The 20,829-nt window shown below is 37.9% G+C and overlaps 2 protein-coding genes across 3 annotated transcripts; one reads left to right on the plus strand and one right to left on the minus strand.

Annotated features, from left to right (window-relative positions):
* Positions 1-3,484: 3,484 nt before the first annotated feature.
* LOC139442992 (intraflagellar transport protein 43 homolog B-like) lies at positions 3,485-16,433 on the minus strand. Of its 2 annotated transcripts, XM_071223919.1 has the most exons (9): positions 16,340-16,433; positions 15,913-16,011; positions 15,555-15,622; positions 13,029-13,067; positions 8,366-8,415; positions 7,581-7,653; positions 6,067-6,142; positions 5,302-5,364; positions 3,485-4,591 (listed from the first exon to the last, which is right to left on the minus strand). In XM_071223919.1, exons 1-9 carry the CDS (start codon positions 16,382-16,384, stop codon positions 4,478-4,480), a joined length of 627 nt encoding a protein of 208 aa, XP_071080020.1. In that variant the 5' UTR covers positions 16,385-16,433; the 3' UTR covers positions 3,485-4,477. The 2 variants fall into 2 exon arrangements, with proteins under 2 accessions (XP_071080020.1, XP_071080021.1); XM_071223920.1 differs by lacking the exon at positions 13,029-13,067.
* Positions 16,434-16,827: 394 nt separating this feature from the next.
* LOC139443327 (transmembrane protein 223-like) lies at positions 16,828-19,702 on the plus strand. Its single transcript, XM_071224306.1, has 2 exons — positions 16,828-17,665; positions 19,342-19,702. Exons 1-2 carry the CDS (start codon positions 17,134-17,136, stop codon positions 19,638-19,640), a joined length of 831 nt encoding a protein of 276 aa, XP_071080407.1. The 5' UTR covers positions 16,828-17,133; the 3' UTR covers positions 19,641-19,702.
* Positions 19,703-20,829: the final 1,127 nt, after the last annotated feature.

The raw sequence follows: 20,829 nt of genomic DNA on the forward strand, positions 1-20,829 counted from the left end.
ACCAGAATAACATTTACAGTCATGTGACCATCTTATGACACGACTAGAATAAAATTTACAGATTTAGTCATGTGACCATCATATGACACTTCCGGAATAATATTTACAGATTTACAGTCATGTGACCAGCAGAAGCGACAAACAATAATTAGTCATGTGACCATCATATGACACTACCAGAATAACATTTACAGTCATGTGACCATCATATGACACTACCAGAATAACATTTACAGTCAGGTGACCATCATATGACACTACCAGAATAACATTTATAGTCATGTGACCATCAGAAGCGACAAACAGAATAATTACAGTCTTATGACCATCATGTGACACTTTATGTGACCAACATGACACAATCAGAACAATTTGTTATGTGACAATCGTAATGATACAACAAGAACAAATAGCCTTCACACAACACAACCAGAACATCATTTAGTAATGTGACCTTAATATAACACAACCAGATGAATTACAGTTTAAAAGACCCAACCAGTACCATATTAATGGTTTTCAATATTGCTGTCATGACAGCCATATTGAAAATCTGATTAGAACCTCTTGGACAAGTTCAGGCCATTACTTGGTGTAACAAGTTTGCCATACTGCTACCTTATTGGTCCAGTTAGTGGGTTCATAGTCGATAATTATTGACAGCAACTAATAACATTATTGGATTATTGGGGGTCAAAAACCTGACGGGCTGAAGGTCCCTTGTGCTGTCCTTGATGGCTGACAATGTTTTGGGCTTGGTCCGCCAAAGGTAACTGACAAGCTCATCAAATTGGTCCAATGGTGGTCTGTTGTCAGTCCCGTTTTGACCTGCTTGAACTTATTTAGGTGTTTCCTCCTAAACAACACAATGCACAATGGTGAAACTTTACTTGGAACATCCAGTTGATGATGGCCTCTAACAGTTGGTTTCATGGCAAATATATGTCAAAACATACTTTTCATTATGCATCACCATATGTACAGACAATACAATGAAATGTGGTTATATGGGTTTAAGATATGTTTTTCCAGTGTTTGCACATACTTTTATTAGTGACAACAGTTTTGCTTTAGCGAATTATACCATTTGGCCATGATATTTGACCTTCTAATGACAAATGACATGAAACAGTATACATGTGGTCCTGACAGGTTCCAGTCTCTTGAGTATAACAGATATGCTTTCTGAAAAGTAGTTGGCTGTGATGCAATAGATTCTGAGATAAAAAGTGAAAAATAATTATGCAATATTGTCCACAGCACTGAAGTTGTCTGATCATTATGATGCCTTCAATAAATTTAAATCTACCAATATCCATACACCATTTTAAGTAAAAGTCCAACATTTTAAACAAACTATGATGCAATCATTAGAAGAAACATGCCAAACATCAGTTTCATCTGTAAACCAGTTTCAGAGAAGGTGCTCACAGGGCAGAGAAAGCATTTGTAAAGAAATTCATGGCTTGGTAAAAGTGTGTAGGTCAGATCAAAAACAAATTACATAATATCACTAAAAGCAGAATATATATATATACATTAAACCCTTTACAAGACATATACCAAATTCCCTTAAATTGTTTTAAAAAAGATGGCCATTTTATATATTTTTTAAATGTGGCTACAATTAGAGTCATTTGAAATTTGGGTTTTAACTTAAAGAACAAATTCAGATGTCCTTATCAGTGAGAACAAGTATGCCAAGTAGGTTTCTAGGGAGATATTTACAGATGCTGTCCCCGACCAACAAGGCCATGATTTTCCGTCAGGTGAGCTACAATTGGCTTTCACTGTGAAAACATTGGTTATTTTAATGCAACCCACGAACACACATACAGTGCTGGTCATGCTGGCAATATATACAATGTGGAATTCAACCCCACTAGTAGCAGATCCTGCTAGCGAAAAGATGTAACACATCATTTCCAAGACCTTCGATTAATCTGAAAGATCAATGAATGTCAACACTGAACATCCATGTTCATTAGTGAGTGAGTGAGTATGGTTTTACGCCGCTTTTGGCAATATTCCAGCAATATCACCGCGGGGGACACCAGAAATGGGCTTCACACATTGTACCCATGTCGGGAATTGAACCCGGGTCTTCTGCGTGACGAGCAAACGTTTTAACCACTAGGCTACCCGACCGCCCGTCATGTTCTGTAGAATGATCTAATCATCAGAATTACAAGCAATGTAATCCATGCCAATCAAAGAATCACATCATTGTACTCATGGTTGTTCTTTAGTGACATGAACACACACATCTCACACTGTGTTTAAAATCCTCCGTGGTCTAGTAGTAGAGTGTCTGCCCCGAGAGCGGAAGGTTCAGGGTTTGATCCCCAGCCATGTCATACCAAAGACATTTAGGAGGTAAACCTACTGTGTTTTGAAATTTGATGTAACCCCACTGTAGAGTAGATACCTCTTATTTTAATTTTGAACCGAGTGCTTTAGCGCAAGGTTTCAAATGTATAAATAAGAGGTATCTACATTACAATGGGACTACATCAAATTTGAAACACAGTAGATTTACTCCATTCTACCATGACGGCAACATTTTTGGGGCAAAAAGGCTTAATATATTTGAAAGGGTATCCGTAGCAAAAAGGAAACCTTTTTAACCAATCAGAATCAAGCATTCCTCAATGTCATGGTAGAATAAAAGATGGTGCTGGGCATTAAGGGGCTAAAACAAGAACTGTTTGGCTTGGAGTCAGTATACCGTGTCAGAGTGAGGTATTCATGTTAAACTGCAGGATGGTATCTCAGTGGGATAGCACTATATGATAACATCACTCCAGACTAGTACCAGCAGCCACAGACACACATGCATGCTATATGAGTCCAATAATTTTGGACGCAATGTTAAACCCTACTTCACCTCACCTCATCTCACACTTGAACATATTCTTGTGCTAAGGTATGGGTATCATTGTTTTACAGTGTGTTACAGCAGGTCACTTATGTACCTGCAATAGCTTTCTTGAATAAAACTTTCTGCCTGTTTATATGCCAAGGATTTATCTAGACATGATCCGAGGATAATATTCAGCCCCAAAATGTTCAAGATTGGAACAATGATTTTCCCAGTTGTAAGTGATGTTATGGCTTTGTCAGAGACAACCTGTATTACACAGATAGGACCAATACAGAGGAAGTGACATTGATAATTAGTTTTACATTGAGTGTATGATAAATACTTCGAGATCAAAGAAATTAATAAAAATAAAATGTATAAATATATCCAAATTATGAAGAAAATAACATTTAAATAACTTAGTTTAAATTTGTGACAACTCCCTGTATGCACCCCACTTTATCTTTTAAACATATATGTCAAATAGTTCCATACCCAGAAATAATGTATAGAACTGGTACTTTAAAAAATATATTCTTCTTTCATTACAGGGTGGAAACATTGTTTTGATCATTTTAATATCAGTTCATATTGAAATGAAACCAAAAAACACAAAGAAAATATGATATGAAATTTATTTCAAAACCCATAATGCACCATGACACAATATTGGACGGAATGCATGTGACAACAGAATAATGTGTGTTCTATCTGTCTATACAATGTACTATGCTGTGTATCAGAACCAGATCTGATAACAACCAAACTTAACATCACAGCATCATCCTGATAACAGTTCAGTTTGTTATGGCACCGTCATTTATAGCAATTCGGCTAGAATATTGACATGACAGACATGGAGAAACTGTAAAAGAAGTCAAACAATATGAGAGAGGGTCATGAAAATTGGCCATGCATTTGAAAAAGAAATGATGAACATTTGGGGAAGGTAATCTTTACTGGCAGCTTCACTCCAGCCCAATCCTGAACAAAGGAACTTGATGCAATGTCAGCAATATTACAGCAGTCTGTGTTTGCGTGTTTGTTTGTTGTTTAACGCCGCACTCAGCAATATTCCAGCTATATGACGGCAGTCTGTAAATACTCGAGTCTGGACCAGACAATCCAGTAATTGACGTCATGAGCATCGATCCTCGCAATTTGGATACAATGACATGCATCAACCAAGTCAGCGAGCCTGACCACCCGATCCCGTTAGTCGCCTCTTACGACTGCCAGTATAAACCACTGCAGGATCTTCATTCACATCACACTTTACTGGCGAGGTAATGTCTAGCTTAATTAATTTTTACTAAAGGTTTTGTAGTACATTCATCCTGTCCTAAGGAAGACCCACATATCAACCCAACATGGCCAACAATGTAGGTCTATAGTTTAAACGTTTTGAAATGTAGGTCTTCAATAATCTTGCAGAAACGTTTGGAAAAGAGGCATGTTAAGCATGGTCTAAAACTCAAAGTCATCAGTGGTCAATGCAAGTCCAAATCGTGACAATCCATTCTCACTCCCCTGGTTCATGGTTCAGTGTGGCTTTGTTTAATGTAATAAAGTAGTGAGTCAATTATCCGGCCAGTGTTGTAGACACTTTAATAATCAGACAACTTCATTAATAGATTCGTGTTCCTTGAATTCCTCTTTCTCCACGTCGGAGATCATCTCTGACGTCACCTCAGTGAACAGTCGATCCCAGTCCCATGGGCGGTCCTCCTACAAACATTATTTACAGATCGCCGTCATATAGGGGAAAATTGCTAATGACACAAACAAACATAATAATAGGACAATAATAGTCCAGTTATATGGCACTTTTCCCTGATGGATATCACATGCTCAAAGCGCACAGAGAACTACTACCTCGGTCAATTGATCAGCGTGCAGTCCATTCTCTACTCCTTGGGGAGTATATAATCCATGCTGCCTGTTTGGCGCTAGAAGGTTAAACTACCATCAGATCTCAGTGCTCACTACAGCTACACAAAGATCTGAGGACATCTAATTACAGGTCACGTCAGAACGCCCTTTGGTGAGCTTTACTAGTTTAAGCTGTAAAGTTCTTGATTCAAAAGAAAATTCTGTAATGTCTTATAGATGGCTGAGCTATGGACAGTCTCTTCTGCTTCAAATGATTGTCCAATTGAAGCGATAAATTGATCATAATGTCATACATCCCGAAACTGTCATTCTTTGCCTCACGTTAACATTTTCGATGTTGCATGATTTGAAAACATATTCAGACTTTCAAGTTTGCGAACTCAGTAAGCAAAGCTCTGATTGGTCGGACGAAAGTTTGATCTGATGTGACCTGTGAGCACTAAGATCTGATTTTAATGAGATTGACATTCAATGGAATTGTTAACAATATTCACACAAACAAGTAGGTTGGTTTTGATGCCTAACATGTTCTATTGGAGACTCACCTCTATTAAGTCTTGTTCTGGTGAAATAGCCTTTGTTAATAATTTGAGATCTATCTCATTATCCTGAAACACAAACCATAAACAAGGATAGATAACAACATACAAATACCACCATGTACTTCCTTCCCCAAAACATACTTCAAGACCTTGACCTTAATAAAGACCTCAATCAACAACAATTACCAAAATTTATGATTGTAGAACTACAATACATTTGTAAAAGTATTACTTGTCCCCAACTTGATTCAAATAAAGCTGTTTTCTATACAAAAAATCCATAATCCCCCATTTATATATTAATGGGCGGTTCACTGAACCATTGTATTCTTGGGCAGTTTTTATAGCTACTTACCTGAGTAAAATTATGACACAATTAATAAATAGAAATAACTGTCAGTTATAACAGTCCATAGGATATTAGTGTGTTGTCAGTATTTAGCAGAAACTATTTATATATCACTCCTGACTGCAAATTTTGGTACATGGCTTTCTTTGTTGACAATTTAAACCGATAACTATGTATCCAGGTGAGCTACAGTGCTGCAGCACAATTTGTATTTCTAATATATGATTTTAACAAGACAGAAACATACTCAGCTAATCACTTCTATTTAGCAATTGAATGCCTGGGAATGTTAACAGCTGAAACCTCCAGCCAAAGGCACTGTTTCCAAAGAGATTCCTAAACACAATACCGGTACATTCTGAAAACAAATCTATAAACATCCTAGATAATGATGTTAGCTCAAAAACAAAAGTCCATACCAGTGTGAGGAATGCTGCTTGTCGCAGGAGATCATTGTCCAGCTCTCTGTATGTGGCCACTCGGTTGACCGAGACACTGTGGGAGTCAGTAACAATCAGTGGTCAGATGGTGTGGTCAAACAAGCAAACAATTCATATCAAATCCGTACAAAACATGAAATAGTTTTTAACTTGGTCTTCAAATAAATATAGATCAGTTAACATTTCTTTATTGTTCCTTCTCAAAAGAAACTACTTGTAAGTAAATCATAGTTTTAAAATATATTGTTACCATTCACCAAACATATCAGTTAAACATTAAAGACTAGTATTTGTCTTGACAAGAATTTCAACAATTTTTTGGCCATCACCAAACGCTGATGTTTGTTTATAATAAGAAACAAGTTGTATGTGCATGCAAGGTCCAGTTCCACACAGTGATCTTAGATATACCGAATGTCGTAAGTCTTCGTTAGAGTATGGGAGTTACAGTCATCCTAGACAGGGGTGTTCAATCAGTATGTCTGACTTGCCCGACCCATGAGATAAAGTGCCGGGCAAGTGGGAAAATATAATTTAGTGCCCCTGGGCAAGTATGAAAATTGGAAATATTAACCTTGTAACTAGAAGATACATCATGTTTTTGTCTACTGCAGATGAAGTACCTGACTAGTCATTTTTCTATTCTCTTTAAAATGTGACCTTGAAGGAATATCACCTATCACATTACTGCTTGTCGCCCAAGCTTGAAAAGAATTAGGTTTCTGAAGCCAAAGTGGGGAGGCAAGTCTGCGACGGGTAGGTCCTTAGATGTAGTAATACAGGATAAGCATACAAATGTATAAATATTTAGATTTTACTAAATGTTTTACTTATCCTGCAGTACTCCTTAATGCATCTGCATCAGACGGTATGGACAAGGGTATACCTTCAGATGTCCAAGAAACAGCCTCAATAACTCACACCCAAAAGGAGGCACATGTTTGTCAATTAACCGTAAGGTGGAAAGAGCATTAAAACACCATTACTGTGCACCCCTTTGACTCCTTGATCATTCTCGACTTGCAGGATCCATACCTGCATATACCTATCCATAATGCAGGATAAGTAAAATAATTAATATTTTCTTCTTTTCTCTGATTTAGCAGGGCATGCTGAGAATCAGACAGGACAGTATAAGTTTGAAATTTACTTGCCCTTGGGCAAGTTTCAAATTGTGGTATTTTAACACCCCTGTCTTAGCGCTGAGATCGTTTTAGTTTGTTTCTTTGCTGAAACACATTGCTCAGCAATATTCCAGCTATATGACGGCGATAACAAACCGAGACAATCCAGTGATTGATATCATGAGCATCTATCCATGCAATTGGGGTACGATGACATGAATCAACCAAGTCAGTGAGCCTGACCACCTGATCAAGTTAGTCGCCTCTTACGACAAGTGTGGGTTGCTGAAGACCTATTCTACCACGGATCTTCACGGGTAGCACAAACATCGCTGTATGGAACAGGACTCTGGTGTGTAGATAACTGACTTGGGGGCTACAGCCACTTTAGTGCTCATGTCCTCTTCTTGCTGGTCCTCTAGCTCCGGGATCACAGGGATGTCTGCAGCGAGACCACACTCATAATACAGCAATATCACATTCAACACTTCTCTCCACTAGTAGCCAGCTACAGGTCACTAGTCATGGGCCAGGAAGATTTGTCTTAAGGCTGTATCATATTTTGCTGCTTCCCTCCCCTCATCCCCCTCAATACACATAAATACATGGACATTTGTTCATGGCCCCCACAAATACATGTAAGGCTAAGTAAAATAAAGAATTGGTTCGGGCGGGTGTTTTTTAAGGGTTGGGGGTTGTTCAAACTAGTATGTAACCAAATAAACAGTTGTGTTCAATCAACTTGGAAAAGGGCCTCCCTACATAAACATATTCCTTGATGAGTAAAATACTGGAATACGGTCTTTGACTACCGTTATACTTAGAGTATGTAAGGATTTCGTTGTTGTTTTTAAATGGAAATACAAACGAAACGTGCAGCACACTTTATGAAGATGCGGACAGTGCCTGAGAACCAAGACTGGTTTTTTTAGCCTTACATATAGTTAATGTTCATTAAGACGTTCCTTATGTGTAAGAAATTAACCACAAAAACCAAAGGATCCTTGAAATAACCCTTATGTTACAAACCTTAGGTTTAGGGGGTCCCTAGATTCAGTTACTATGGCAGCAAAACTCAAGGACCCAGGACCCCCTTTAAATTCTAAAAATGCATTAGTATTGACACATTCAATTACATAGTATTCCCAGCATACCTTGATCTGAATCAGATTCTTGATCTGGGCTCCTTGGTCGAAGTCTCTCACTGTAACACAGCAAACACACACTGACAACATGGACCACTAGGAACACTACCTGACTCTTGTGGCTCCTATTGGTATCATGGCTGCAGTTATCGCGTACTGATAGAGTTGAAGGATTTGTTACATTGTGAGACATACTTGAAAATAGTCACAATAATCAATATATAAATAATTAGCATGTTCAGACACACCATAACACAGAGCTATAGATAAGCTTTTGGATTTTGGGTATTTTACCCGGGGGTTTGATATTGATTGCGTATCCACAAGTTTCAGAAGGAATTCAATTATTTTTTTTCCACCTGTTTCTTGACATTTGGGTATTTAACTTAAAACCTGTTTCGTAACAATCACTGTAAATCCTTTAAGACTACATGAATAGTAGTATACCTGTCTGCATCTGCTTGCGGCAACCTCTCTGGGAAGCCATTTTGTGTTCACAAAACCTAGCATTGTAAGAGGTGAGGTGAAATTGGGTTTAACATCGTGTCCAAGATTATTGCACTTATATAGCGACGTGCATGCACATGTTTGCGTGTGGTTGCTTGTACTAGTCCGGACTGATGCCAATTTCATAGTGCTAGCTCACTGAGATACCATAATGCAGTTTAACATGAATACCCCACTCAGACACGGTATACTGAACCTGAGCCGACCAGTCCTTGTTTTAGCCCCTTAATGCCAAGCACAAAACAGGGTAACAACAAGTACCATCTTTTAACATCTTTTGGTATCTTTTAGGTCGAGCCCCAGACCTTCCGCTCTCTGGGCGGACGCTCTACTACTAAACCACGGAGGGGGTCTAGCATTGTAAGAAAGGTGCTATTGTTTTAATTACCAATCAGCGACTGATAAAGATACAACATGTACACTGACTAGGCACGATGTGCTTTTCAATTGGCATCCATCAGTATGTTTGTAGTAGAAGCTTTGCCAAATTTAACTTCGGAAAGTGAATATGGCAACCGGATGATACAGAATCATTTTGATACGCTAAGATTTTACTTGTCTGCATAGTTCAGATTATTTAATGCGTATGTCACGCAAATATACAGCTTATCTCAAGCTCTGATAACATATTTTCAACAGTATTGTCGTCTATAATTTTTCTAACCTGTCAGATGCTACATGAGCCACCTGTGGTTATAGCTATAGTGTTTGTTAGTCAACTGGAACAACGGGTTAAATACATTCGTGGCATTGAAATGTAAAACAAAACAAACCTCGTGGCAAAGGGTGAGTTTTGAATGATAACAAAGAGACAACAATAGAAAGACTGAAAGCATGACCACATCACATGATCGTCTTGAATCAATAAAAAAAAATATGAAAACAATTGATATCATCCATGATATCACTACTAGAACACTTCTAGGCAGAATAAGTTCTTTCAGAGACCAAAAGACACGAAATGCAAAAAATGTTGCTCAGAGTAAATGAATATTAAAAATGGAGTATGGTACGACTGGTATGATATTCAGTACCTGATCGTTGTTGGTTTGTTGTTTAACGTCACATTCAGACAGCAGTCTGTAAATAATCGAATCTGGACCAGACAATCCAGTGATTGATATCATGAGCATCGATCCACACAATTGAGATACGACAACATGCATCAACCAAGTCAGTGAGCCAGACCACCCGATCCTGTTTGTCACCTCTTAAGACAAGCACAGTCACCTTTTATGGCAAGCATGGGTTGCTGAAGACCTATTCAGTATTCTACCCTGGATCTTCATGGGGTTCAGTACCTGAAGCTATTTAGAAGATAACCAACGAGCTACAAGGAATTACAGATTATTTGCCCCCGAGGGAATAAATGGTGGATGTCCTCATCCTTTGTTGAGTGATTTACAGCATTCATTCACGAGGGACAGATAATCCGTAATTCTAAGTAGGTTATTCTAAATAATACTCATTGACAATTAAAGAGAAAATGAAGAAAAAATGTACCTAACAACCCTAACAGAGAAACTACACTGCAGGCAGCATATTGTCCTGAAGACGTAATTAATTTGTGACATCATGAGCAATGGAGGACATCATATCATATTTTCATCAACTATAAAGCACTGTGAGACATTACGGCTTCAATTTACCAATCGGCATCGAGAATCGTTAAAATGCACTTGAGCAAATATTGAAAGGTGATTACACACAATCACTCTACCTTTATGGGCAATATGATAAGTGTAGATGTTCATTCGATCATTCAGGGGTATGTGTGATGGTGTATGTATATGTGTGGGTGTGGTCATGCAAACAAAAGTCAAACCAGTGCAAATGTTGGAGCGTGAACATGGGGGGGTCAGTCACACTGGGTCAAACATTACAATTACCCAAAGAGACCACTCTGGTCTACATGGTCAAACAGATCGCTGAATGTAAAAATGGTGTATCATTAGTGCTATACAATGTAAGGATTCCATGCATTAATGTGGCAGCATTCAACCACATTCTGGGCTGAAAGTTAAGTGTGATTCTGACAAACTAACCACCATCACAGAAACTATCCAAGGGTCTGTTCCACAAAGCGATCTTAGCGCTATGATTGTTGTAAGTCAGTGTTAAAGTTTGGGAGTTACGATCATCTTAGCGCTAAAATCGCTTTGTGGAACGGGGCCCAGGTTCTCTTCCTTCAAATTTCTGCCTAAAACATACATTCCCATATATTTTCTTGCTTTTCAGGACACAGGCTATAACTGTTATTTTTTTCAAAAGCAAATACAAAAATAAAATAGAAAAGATAAGTTTTATTTTAAACAAAGAAAATTTAATTTCTCAGTTCTTTTTTAAGAGGTTGGCTTCAAATCAACTTGGGTGACTATTGGAGCTATTTTCACAGATGTGACAGTATTGCCTTAGTTATCAACTATTGCAATAGTATCCAGATAGTTTTAAACCAACTTTAAGGCTTGATAATTTTACCAATCAATGTAATAGAAATGAATAAAGTATTTCTGACAATGTCAATGTCGGCCATTTTCGTCCCTGTCACAACTCAAACCAAAGGGAAGTAACTCCAATCTGTAGTTGTCACAATTCTTGCTAATAAATACATGACAGATTTGAAATCAGACTGTAAAAACTGAGTTTTCCCGAGAGATGATTTATGTTTTATTTAGAATTAACTGCAACTATTGAAATTATCCATTGTTAGGCATACTATTGACAACAACAATGGCGTTTTAAAATTTCTATCAATATAGTACAATTATAAGACAAACAATTGCAAAACATCAATAGTGTGATATATTGTTACACTCCTAGAATCAACACTAATAACATTATTCATTTTTTCATATTGTATGTTAGTATAGATCTACTGACAAGACAATATCAATAACAACTAAAATAATATGACCGAACCCATTTCCCATAATGCTCTAAATGTAAAAATCATCCATTATCTGTTACTTTCTGTGTTGATGGAACCACAAAAAACACATATCTCAGTCCTATTTCTCAACATACCTGGAAAAAACAAAGTAAACATGAACATGATGAACTGATAAAAGAAACATAAAATACCTTTCCAAACAATGTACCATTAGAATACCATGCACAGCATGCAACAGCACTAGCACTGGGTGAAACGTGTGAAGCATTGTGACATGGTCATATGAATACAGCCCGTTCTCTGATTCATACACCATCCTTTGTACAATCTCAAGATTGTGCTGTGTACGTCAGAAAAAGCATTGCATCTTAATGGCAAAACCAGAATTGTCCCACTTTTCACTAGCTGCCAAAAAGGTTTTAAACCTAAAAAGGAAATCTGCTTGAAAGGTTTAAGCTTAAAACCAGAAATCTGCTTATCCTAACAAGACGCAGGATTGGGGTGTCATCGAAAAATTTAGATATCGATAGATTCAATACAATCTTAATGTCAACACGGTATCGATACAAATAAATAATTCACTCTCACAGAAACACTTACATTTATTAAGATTACCATGGTAAAGATGGCACAAAACAGTTCAGTTTTAAACATTTAATAGATCAGTGGTAGAAACGAACATTTTTAGTCCACTTGTCCTTATAATTATAATGATAACATATACCAAAATCCTTAAAAATGGCAAATTTCTACTGGTCCTTATGATACCTTATCTATTGGGCAGTTTGGCAAGGACGACAGGACTAGTGCCAATTTCTAAGGCTGTAGATGAACCTTATTCATATACTACTAAAAAGAAGTTAAGAACCACTCGATTCTTTCATGACAGAGTAACTATAGTAATACAAAATAATCTGGTGGTCCTTAACTTTTTATTTGTAGTATATATTTAGCATTTTGTTGATAAATTGCAGGGATAGATAGGAATTTTGTTTTATCTAAACACATACAGAATAACTACTTTTGTTATTAATCAATATGTAATTTTCAATTCACAATGAAAAACTTTGCAATCAAATGACATCCCTAGTTTTGTAGTTTTGGTTACATTGTACACGGATAGAATATATGCAGACAGTCTATTCAAATAGTAACGTGTAAATCAGACAAGCAGATTATATATCAACAAATGGTATTATTTCTGATTTTTCTGTGCAACTTTATCATATTGCACACAGTGGAACATTCTGAAGCATATTATGTGCATATACTCACTCTTCAAATGGCTCAAATCCCTCTCCCAACTGCCGCGAGCTGATTGGTCACCATCACAACATTTACAGCAAGGGAAAGGTCCATTTTGGGAACGGGGAGGAAGAAATAACATAACAACAAGCAGTCAGCATGGTCAGTAGCTATCCTCTACACTCCTGAGGTACACCACAGTCAAATGAACCATGTTTTAATCAGATACATAACACAATCAGTCAACAGCCATTTTTGAAACTATTTAAAAATCATTGCACTTATACTGCAATGTTTCTGATGATTTGTTTCCGCTGATGAAAGGTTTTTTTCACATTTTTTAATATTTCTCAATAACCAAGGGTTAACATGCCAAAAAATCAGTGAATTTTGTATTCAATCACACAGATGATTATCTTTAGAGGATATGATACATAAATGAAATACGATAAGCTGTTCGTGGATCATGTGACTGTCGTGAGGTTTGTACCACCTGGAGCATGCTCCACCATTACCACATACAATGCATTTAGTTCCCCTTCACAGACAATAGGATTCATCACTGTTATTTCTTCACTTATTAAACAGAAGTTTATACACACACAGTGTGTACAAATAAATAGCTTCAAACAACATCTGTAAAGTAATATTCAAGAATACTTTTGTGAGTGAGCATGCACAATTGCGTATTTTGTTCATGTCAACAGCTTCCGTAAATATGTAAACTCTCCTTGCCCTCCTGCTGTACTCAAGACTGTACTTAGACTATGAGTCATTGACTATGACTTTATAATATGTTATATATAGATTCGATATACCGGTATTGGTAGCTCAGTTATGTGAACTGATTCTTTCCAATTCACAATCTCATTAAAATCAGATCTAAGTTCTCGCTGCCGCTTAACAAAGATCGGAGGACATCCCATTACGGGTCACGTCAGAACGACCATTCGCGAACTTTGCCCGACCACTGAAATGACTAACAAGAAGTCAACATCAGCCAGTGAGAAAGCAGCTTTCTCGAACTTTACAGCACTCGTTTCAACCTGGCGACTTCCATTTCAGACTACGCTTGAAAGATATGTTGAAACAGTTCTTGATTAAAATTTTGAAAACTGAACAAACGAACATTCTGGAACGTCTAATATATGGTTGAGATTGTATGGCAGTGCTTCCCACGTACTGTCCAACGTCTCCTCTGTTCTGTTCAAATGTTTATACCACGGAAGCGAGAGATACACGATAATTTTGACGGAATCAGTCATACAGGCCGTAACTGTCGTTCGGAATACCCCGTGTTAACATTTTCGAGGTTGCATGATTAGAAAACACATTCTGACTGTCACTTCCATGATCTGGTACGCGACGCTTTGATTGGACAGATGAAGGGTATTCTAAGGTGACCCGTAATGGGATGTCCTCAGATCTTTGTTTAGCGATAGCGAGAACTAAGAGCTTATTTTAATGAGATTGTCCAATTCAGAAGGTAAACATTCAAACATAATTTCAAAATTGAGAGGCAAGATGTTACTTAAACTCTGAAGTGGATTATTATCTGATATTTGTGAATCATGCAGGCAGTGAGGATACAGGAAATGGAATGTTCAAAAGTGACACAAAATATAGTGACCAACTTCTGAATAGTGAGGAGAGATTTAACATCTGACCAATCAATACCAGTGATGAAGCATTATGTTGTGAAAAATGGCATTACAATTATAAAACATGCAAACATACGCTTCAGCTAGCAATGCTACAATATTCTAAATTATATGTCCAATGATAAACACGACAGCTTTATGAGATGTGAGAACTGGTTACAGAAGTATGACCAAACAGATTCATTATTAGAAATGAACACGACAAAACTTGTCTGTAACATGTCTACCCGATTGTTTTTGGATTAATCTACTGAAGAAGAATACTCTTTTTGAAAAAATAGATATTTGAATCTGGTTAGTACAAAAGACAAATGACATAAACTAAATATATATGAAAAATGATAATTTATTTCATTTACGTGAAAACAATTTTCCAGATTGCTGACATGATCAACATTAGACATTATACAGGTCATAAGCAATGTAAGTGTGCATGATATTGTTCACTGTATCAGTGGTATGTTTCAGCTATTGCACATGCAGTCATGATAAATAAGATACCGATATACAAATGTGAATTGTCTATGCATCACTCAGTCAAGCGTGGTATCCATCATGGTAATCCAAAGGTCAAACACCTTCATTTCATAGCAGTCATAATTTATTATTACCGAAATTGTACATGTGACAATAAAGATATTGGTAAAAGTGCAATATGATCAAAATCCTTTAATATACTGATCAAGTTGATCATGTATTAAAAGCAAGAAAGTTATCCTCCAAAATATATTGCTAAACATGCACTACATTCAGACATTCAAAATGTTCAAAGATTTCTATTTCTCACTACCATTTACTATGAAATTTAGATTAGAAAATCAGTGTGCAGGCTTTACAACATTAAAAGCCAGTTACAGCTATAGGTATGTTGTCGTGGAGGCAATTAGTACCTTACCGGCTTTTTCTAGGTGCTTCTTCTCCCCAGCCAGAAACAGCCTTTGATGGACGCCCTGGGGGACCATCCTGTCAGACACAAAAAAGATAAATCTGAAACTTTCTTATACTATTTCAACTGGTATGATTGACTCGGCAAACTTATCAAACTGCAAAAAATAATTGAATCTCAATTAGACAAACTGGTGATAAATATTGTGAGCAATAATCCATGCAATCAGAGCACATTGACAGGCATCAACCACATCACTAGTCAGACCACCCATTCCACAAAGGTGTCTCATACGACAAGCAGGTTGGGGGGTACAAATTCTAACCTGATATACCAAATCAGGATAAAGCGATAGTATATGGATTACCTTGTTTGATGGAGGTTGTGATGCAGGGGCATCTTCTTCCGGTCCATCATCGTCGACAGCAGGAGCACTACGCTGTGTTCGACGGCCTTGCTTCGCACTCTGAAACAATTTAACTTGATTGACAGCCGACAACCTTTCACATGAGCATTTCCAAATTAGCCAGCAACGTTGCTATGGCAACTTTAGAAACTACCCGATTTATCAAATATTGATGAGTTTCCATCTCAATCCAAGGAATATGTAATACAATCTGACTGATCATTTAAACAAATAGAATTCTGCCCGTATCCCAACACATTTGATAGATCTTAGTTGGAAGAAATACGCTAACTGTGAATATATATATTACATATAACTTTTGGAGGGGGATACGGGCGGAAGTATTTCCAACATAATAATCTGGCTATGATAATCAAAATGCATTTACCCTTGACTTCGCAGTCGGTTGGAAATCTAGATCTTCGTCGTCCATCTCGTTCGTAAACAAACAATACTCTGCTGTTTCCCTGGAATGCGGGAGCGTCGAGATAAACGGTTTTTATTATCTGTTACAAAGCAACTTCGCTAAAAGGTAACAGAAAACAAATTCCGCTTAAAACATTGTTTCTTCCTTTAGATATTATAATATATAATAATATGATAATCCAAAACTAATGGATATCCGAAATTGAAAATAACTAAAATATAACAAAACTATACAACGATGTATCCCTATGAAGAACTCTTTTGATAGGAAGTCACGATACAAGTTAGACTGGTTCCACTGACGGTTCGCGCGGCGAACTTATAGACTGGTTCACGCTCATTCCCAAGCTCCTCACAGCGATATTCCGTTCGCGGAGAGAGTAAAGAAGGTATCACGCGCTGGGAAGGAGCTTGGTTTATTCCCAAGCCCCAGGCTCCTCACCGCGATAGTCCGTTCGCGGAGCTCTCTATGTTACGAAGGTGTCACGCGCTAGGATGGAGCTTGCCCAAGACCCACAACGATATGACCCAAATAGGAATGTAAAAATGAACAAAGATGTTAACATTAAATGTTAACCAACTTGTAATATTACTAATTCGTTTCCGATTGTTACAAGCTCCATCTCAGCGCGGCACATGGAGTATTGTTGTGCGGAGTTAGTTGTGCTGGTACCCGATATCCATTGCGCAATTGATTCTGCGCTCGCGTGTTTAAGCAAGAGACAAGACACTAGTTTGACCAGCTGAAGACTAACGATGTTGATGTCGAGAATTGTTAAAAACCAAAGTTTGGCCAACCGATTACGAACTTCTGTGTTGGTTTGCAGACCAGAGATTAAACGTGAATTTTTCTCGATGTCATGTTTAGGAAACCAGACCCAAAGATGCCACGCGCGTTTGCTGTTCAACAGTTTACAACGGTTGGGTGCAAAATGTGACTTTCTTCCCAAGACCTCGCCAAGGACGATCATATCGAGACATAAGTCTTATAAAACCAAACCAAAGACCACGTTACCCTTCGAAGTCGATGCCAATGTGTCGAAAGATGTGTTGGTGTATTCATTCAGTGGGAGTCGCTTCTACAAGTTGATCACATTGTTTGGGGCTTCCCAGTTCATATTTTGGATGTATTTGTCAATATTTTCATTCAGCAGTTTGAAAGACATTTCACAAGAGGACGAGGACAAACAGTTAGGCATTAAAAGAGATGATAGTCTGGTTTTTAAGGTACTGATGCCGGTGAAAGGCTATTACAAAACAGGACTTGGCTTTCTCTTCCTGAGCGTAGGTGTGTATTCAGATGGTACAGCGTTAGCATGAACACGTGTTTGATTATCTGCTGCCAGTGGGTTCGAATCCAAGAGTTGTCCCATTTATGATCCTTACTTTGTCAGCACCAGACCAGGGGTTGTGTGTTTCAGTTAAGTTGTAAATGTAACATGGTTTATCTGTTAACTGACATTCAGTGAACTTGATTGTAGAATTTAGTCCCAAATCAGTTGTAAATACTTTATGATAGTGGCTTCATGTATGTGTGTGGAACATGTTGAATATTTGGCATGAAGCCGAGATGAGTCGACCATAATTATCACCTGGCAAATAGATGATTTACCCATCTGTGTCAACATGGTCAACAAAATGTCTAATTATCAATGAAAAAATATTTTTTTATGACTGAAGGGGGAAAAGATTGTTGTTGTTACTTTTTTTTACATTTTTTGACATCTCCCCTGAAACCACAAGGTGTATGAAGTTTAAACTTTGGGTATGTGGCACCAGTTATGTGGTCTCTTAAAAGTGCACACAGAATTCACATCTGATTTTAAACATGGCCACTGTGACAGCCATTTTGGAAATGCAACTTTTGGCTTTTACTCTGTTACTTCTGTGCATGTGTCATAAAATGTCATATTCAGCAGGTTTGTGCTATGCCAAACAAATTTCATATCTTGCTGTGTATTGTGATATTTGACACACCTTGAGGAACTATTATGGCTGCCAATAGCATGGGTACCCAGGTAGGGCCGGGTAATAGGGTGTTGGGGACCCAGATAGTAAATATGAACTTAAATTATCCCAGCCGTAGACGTTTCTAGCTCTATTGTCTAATAATCTGGGTCACAGAATTAGTTACATTGAACTGTAACTGGAGGGTAAAAATGAAAAAAAGACAAAAGCAAGAAATATTGCAGATGTACAGTGTTCCCTGAAATACAGATTTAACCAGCATAGCTTAGATCATGTAGATTCCTATAAGTATGAATGGTATCTGGTATCAGCTTGTTTATGGCAGGTTAATGCTGCGTTAATGTTAAATGTCAGGTAAATCCCTGTATATTCCTGTTGAAGAACCAGAAATACTCAAGTATTCATATTTTATAAGGGTGTTAATGATTGGAAAGTATATGTCAACTCAAAAGTATCAAGATAAATATAGATTAATAAAAAAATTATTTATTCTGTATCTGTATAGATTCAAATTTCCCGTTTAGACCTGCAATTATATAATGCTAAATATGAATTATGACTGGTGAATTAGGGGTGCATTATTTTCAGCTTTTAAGAGTTCCTTTCTTCACCGTGTATATCTTTAAGTGGAAAGCTGCAGAATCAAGGAAGTACTTGCTTGATAAAGGTACCTAGTTCTAGCAGATTTGCCTCCCATAAAGATCTGGGAAGAATAGGTCTTCAGCAACCCTTGCTTGCCGTAAAAGGCAACTCTGCTTGTCGTAAGAGGCAACTAACGGGATCAGGTGGTCAGACTCGATGACTCGGTTAATGCATGTCATCATATCCCAATTGCGTGGATCGATGTTCATGAAGGCAATCACTGGATTGTCTGGTCCAGATTCAATTATTTACAGACCGCCATCATATAGCATTGAAAAAGTAAAGTTAAAATGGATAAGTCAACTTGGTCTTCCTGATCCCTGTCTGTTGATAAGTTGTGATCATTGGTTTCAGGTTCAATGGTGCTGTTCATCTGTTGGATCTACCCACAGCGTGCTGTGAACCAACTCTGGCTGTTGAAGGGAGGCAAGGGAGTACAGATATCCACCTACACTTGGTTTGGAAACACACGCTCCTTCTCATCGCCAATCAACAATCTCTCCTGCCTGCAGTCACGCACAAGCTCTTCATCACAGATTTCAATGAAAGTCAAACACCATTGGTTCCATTTTCTCTTGGACAAAAAAGGAATCTTTCACAACACAGAGCTTTTTGATCATGCTGTTGGACTTCAGAGGAATCTAAAGAAATAATGCATGAACTGTTCGTTGGTTTCTTTTTAATAGTGTACAGAGTACATGTGTAATAAATATATCGTGTGTGCAGTGTGTTCATCAGTTATGATGCTGTGTAATCATTGTTATCAAGGAGCAGGTTTAGATACATTAAGGTACTGAGTATGCCCGAACATACTGTGTGATCGTAGCATCACCAGTGGTTATTATGTGTAATGGATCGCCTCCGTGGTAGAGCGTCTGCCCGGAGAGTGGAAGGTCTGGGGTTCCATCCCTGGCCTCGTCATACCAAAAGACATTAAAAGATGATACTTGTTGTTACCCTGTCTGGCGCTCGGGATTAAGGGGCTAAAACAAGGACTGGTCGGCTCGGAGTCAGTATACTGTGTCTGAGTGGGGTATTCATGTTAAACTACAGCCTGGTATCTCTGAGCTAGCACTATAAATCGGCATCAGTCCGAACTAGTACAAGCAGCCACACAAACACACACATACATGCACATCGCAATATAAGTGCAATAATCTTGGATGCGACGTTAAACCCCGTTTTACCCACCTATTATGAGTTACGTCCCTTCTATGCCTCCACTACTGACCAATCAGATTCCAACTCTCATATCACTTTCATTTGCTGCAAACAAAATGAGACTGTCTGGGTGGTCTAGTGGTAGCGTAAGCCCATAGAGTGAAAGGTTCAATCCCTGGTGGCATCATACCAAAAGGCGTTAATAGATGGTACTTGTTGTTACCCTGTCTGGCACTCGGCATTAAGGGGCTAAAACAACAGTGTGTCTAAGTGGGGTATTCATGTTAAACTGCGACATGGTATATCAGTGACCTAGCACTATAAATTGACATCAGTTCCGACTAGTACAAGCAGCCATACACATACACACATGCATGCACATCGCTATATGAGTGTAATTATCTTGGATGTGACGTTAACGCAATTTCACCTCACTTCATTTCAAACAAAATGACGGCACTCAAGACGATCTCATTGATAATAAAGATTTTTATTGTGATAAAACAGGTATTAACTCGTGAAGTGCATCACATCACTTGAGCACCTTGATTAAAAACAATGTCTGTCAACGCCAATTTGACAGTCCACATTTTCTGCATATCCTGCAAGTGAACAAATTTGGCACGGCAGTTGCAATGTTTAATTAACAGATGTCGATTTCGCTACGGGTTTTTATTGGAC

This window comes from Haliotis cracherodii, unplaced genomic scaffold (assembly GCF_022045235.1).
Source record: "Haliotis cracherodii isolate W230 unplaced genomic scaffold, xgHalCrac1.p SCAF_5, whole genome shotgun sequence".
Lineage (NCBI taxonomy): Eukaryota > Metazoa > Mollusca > Gastropoda > Lepetellida > Haliotidae > Haliotis > Haliotis cracherodii.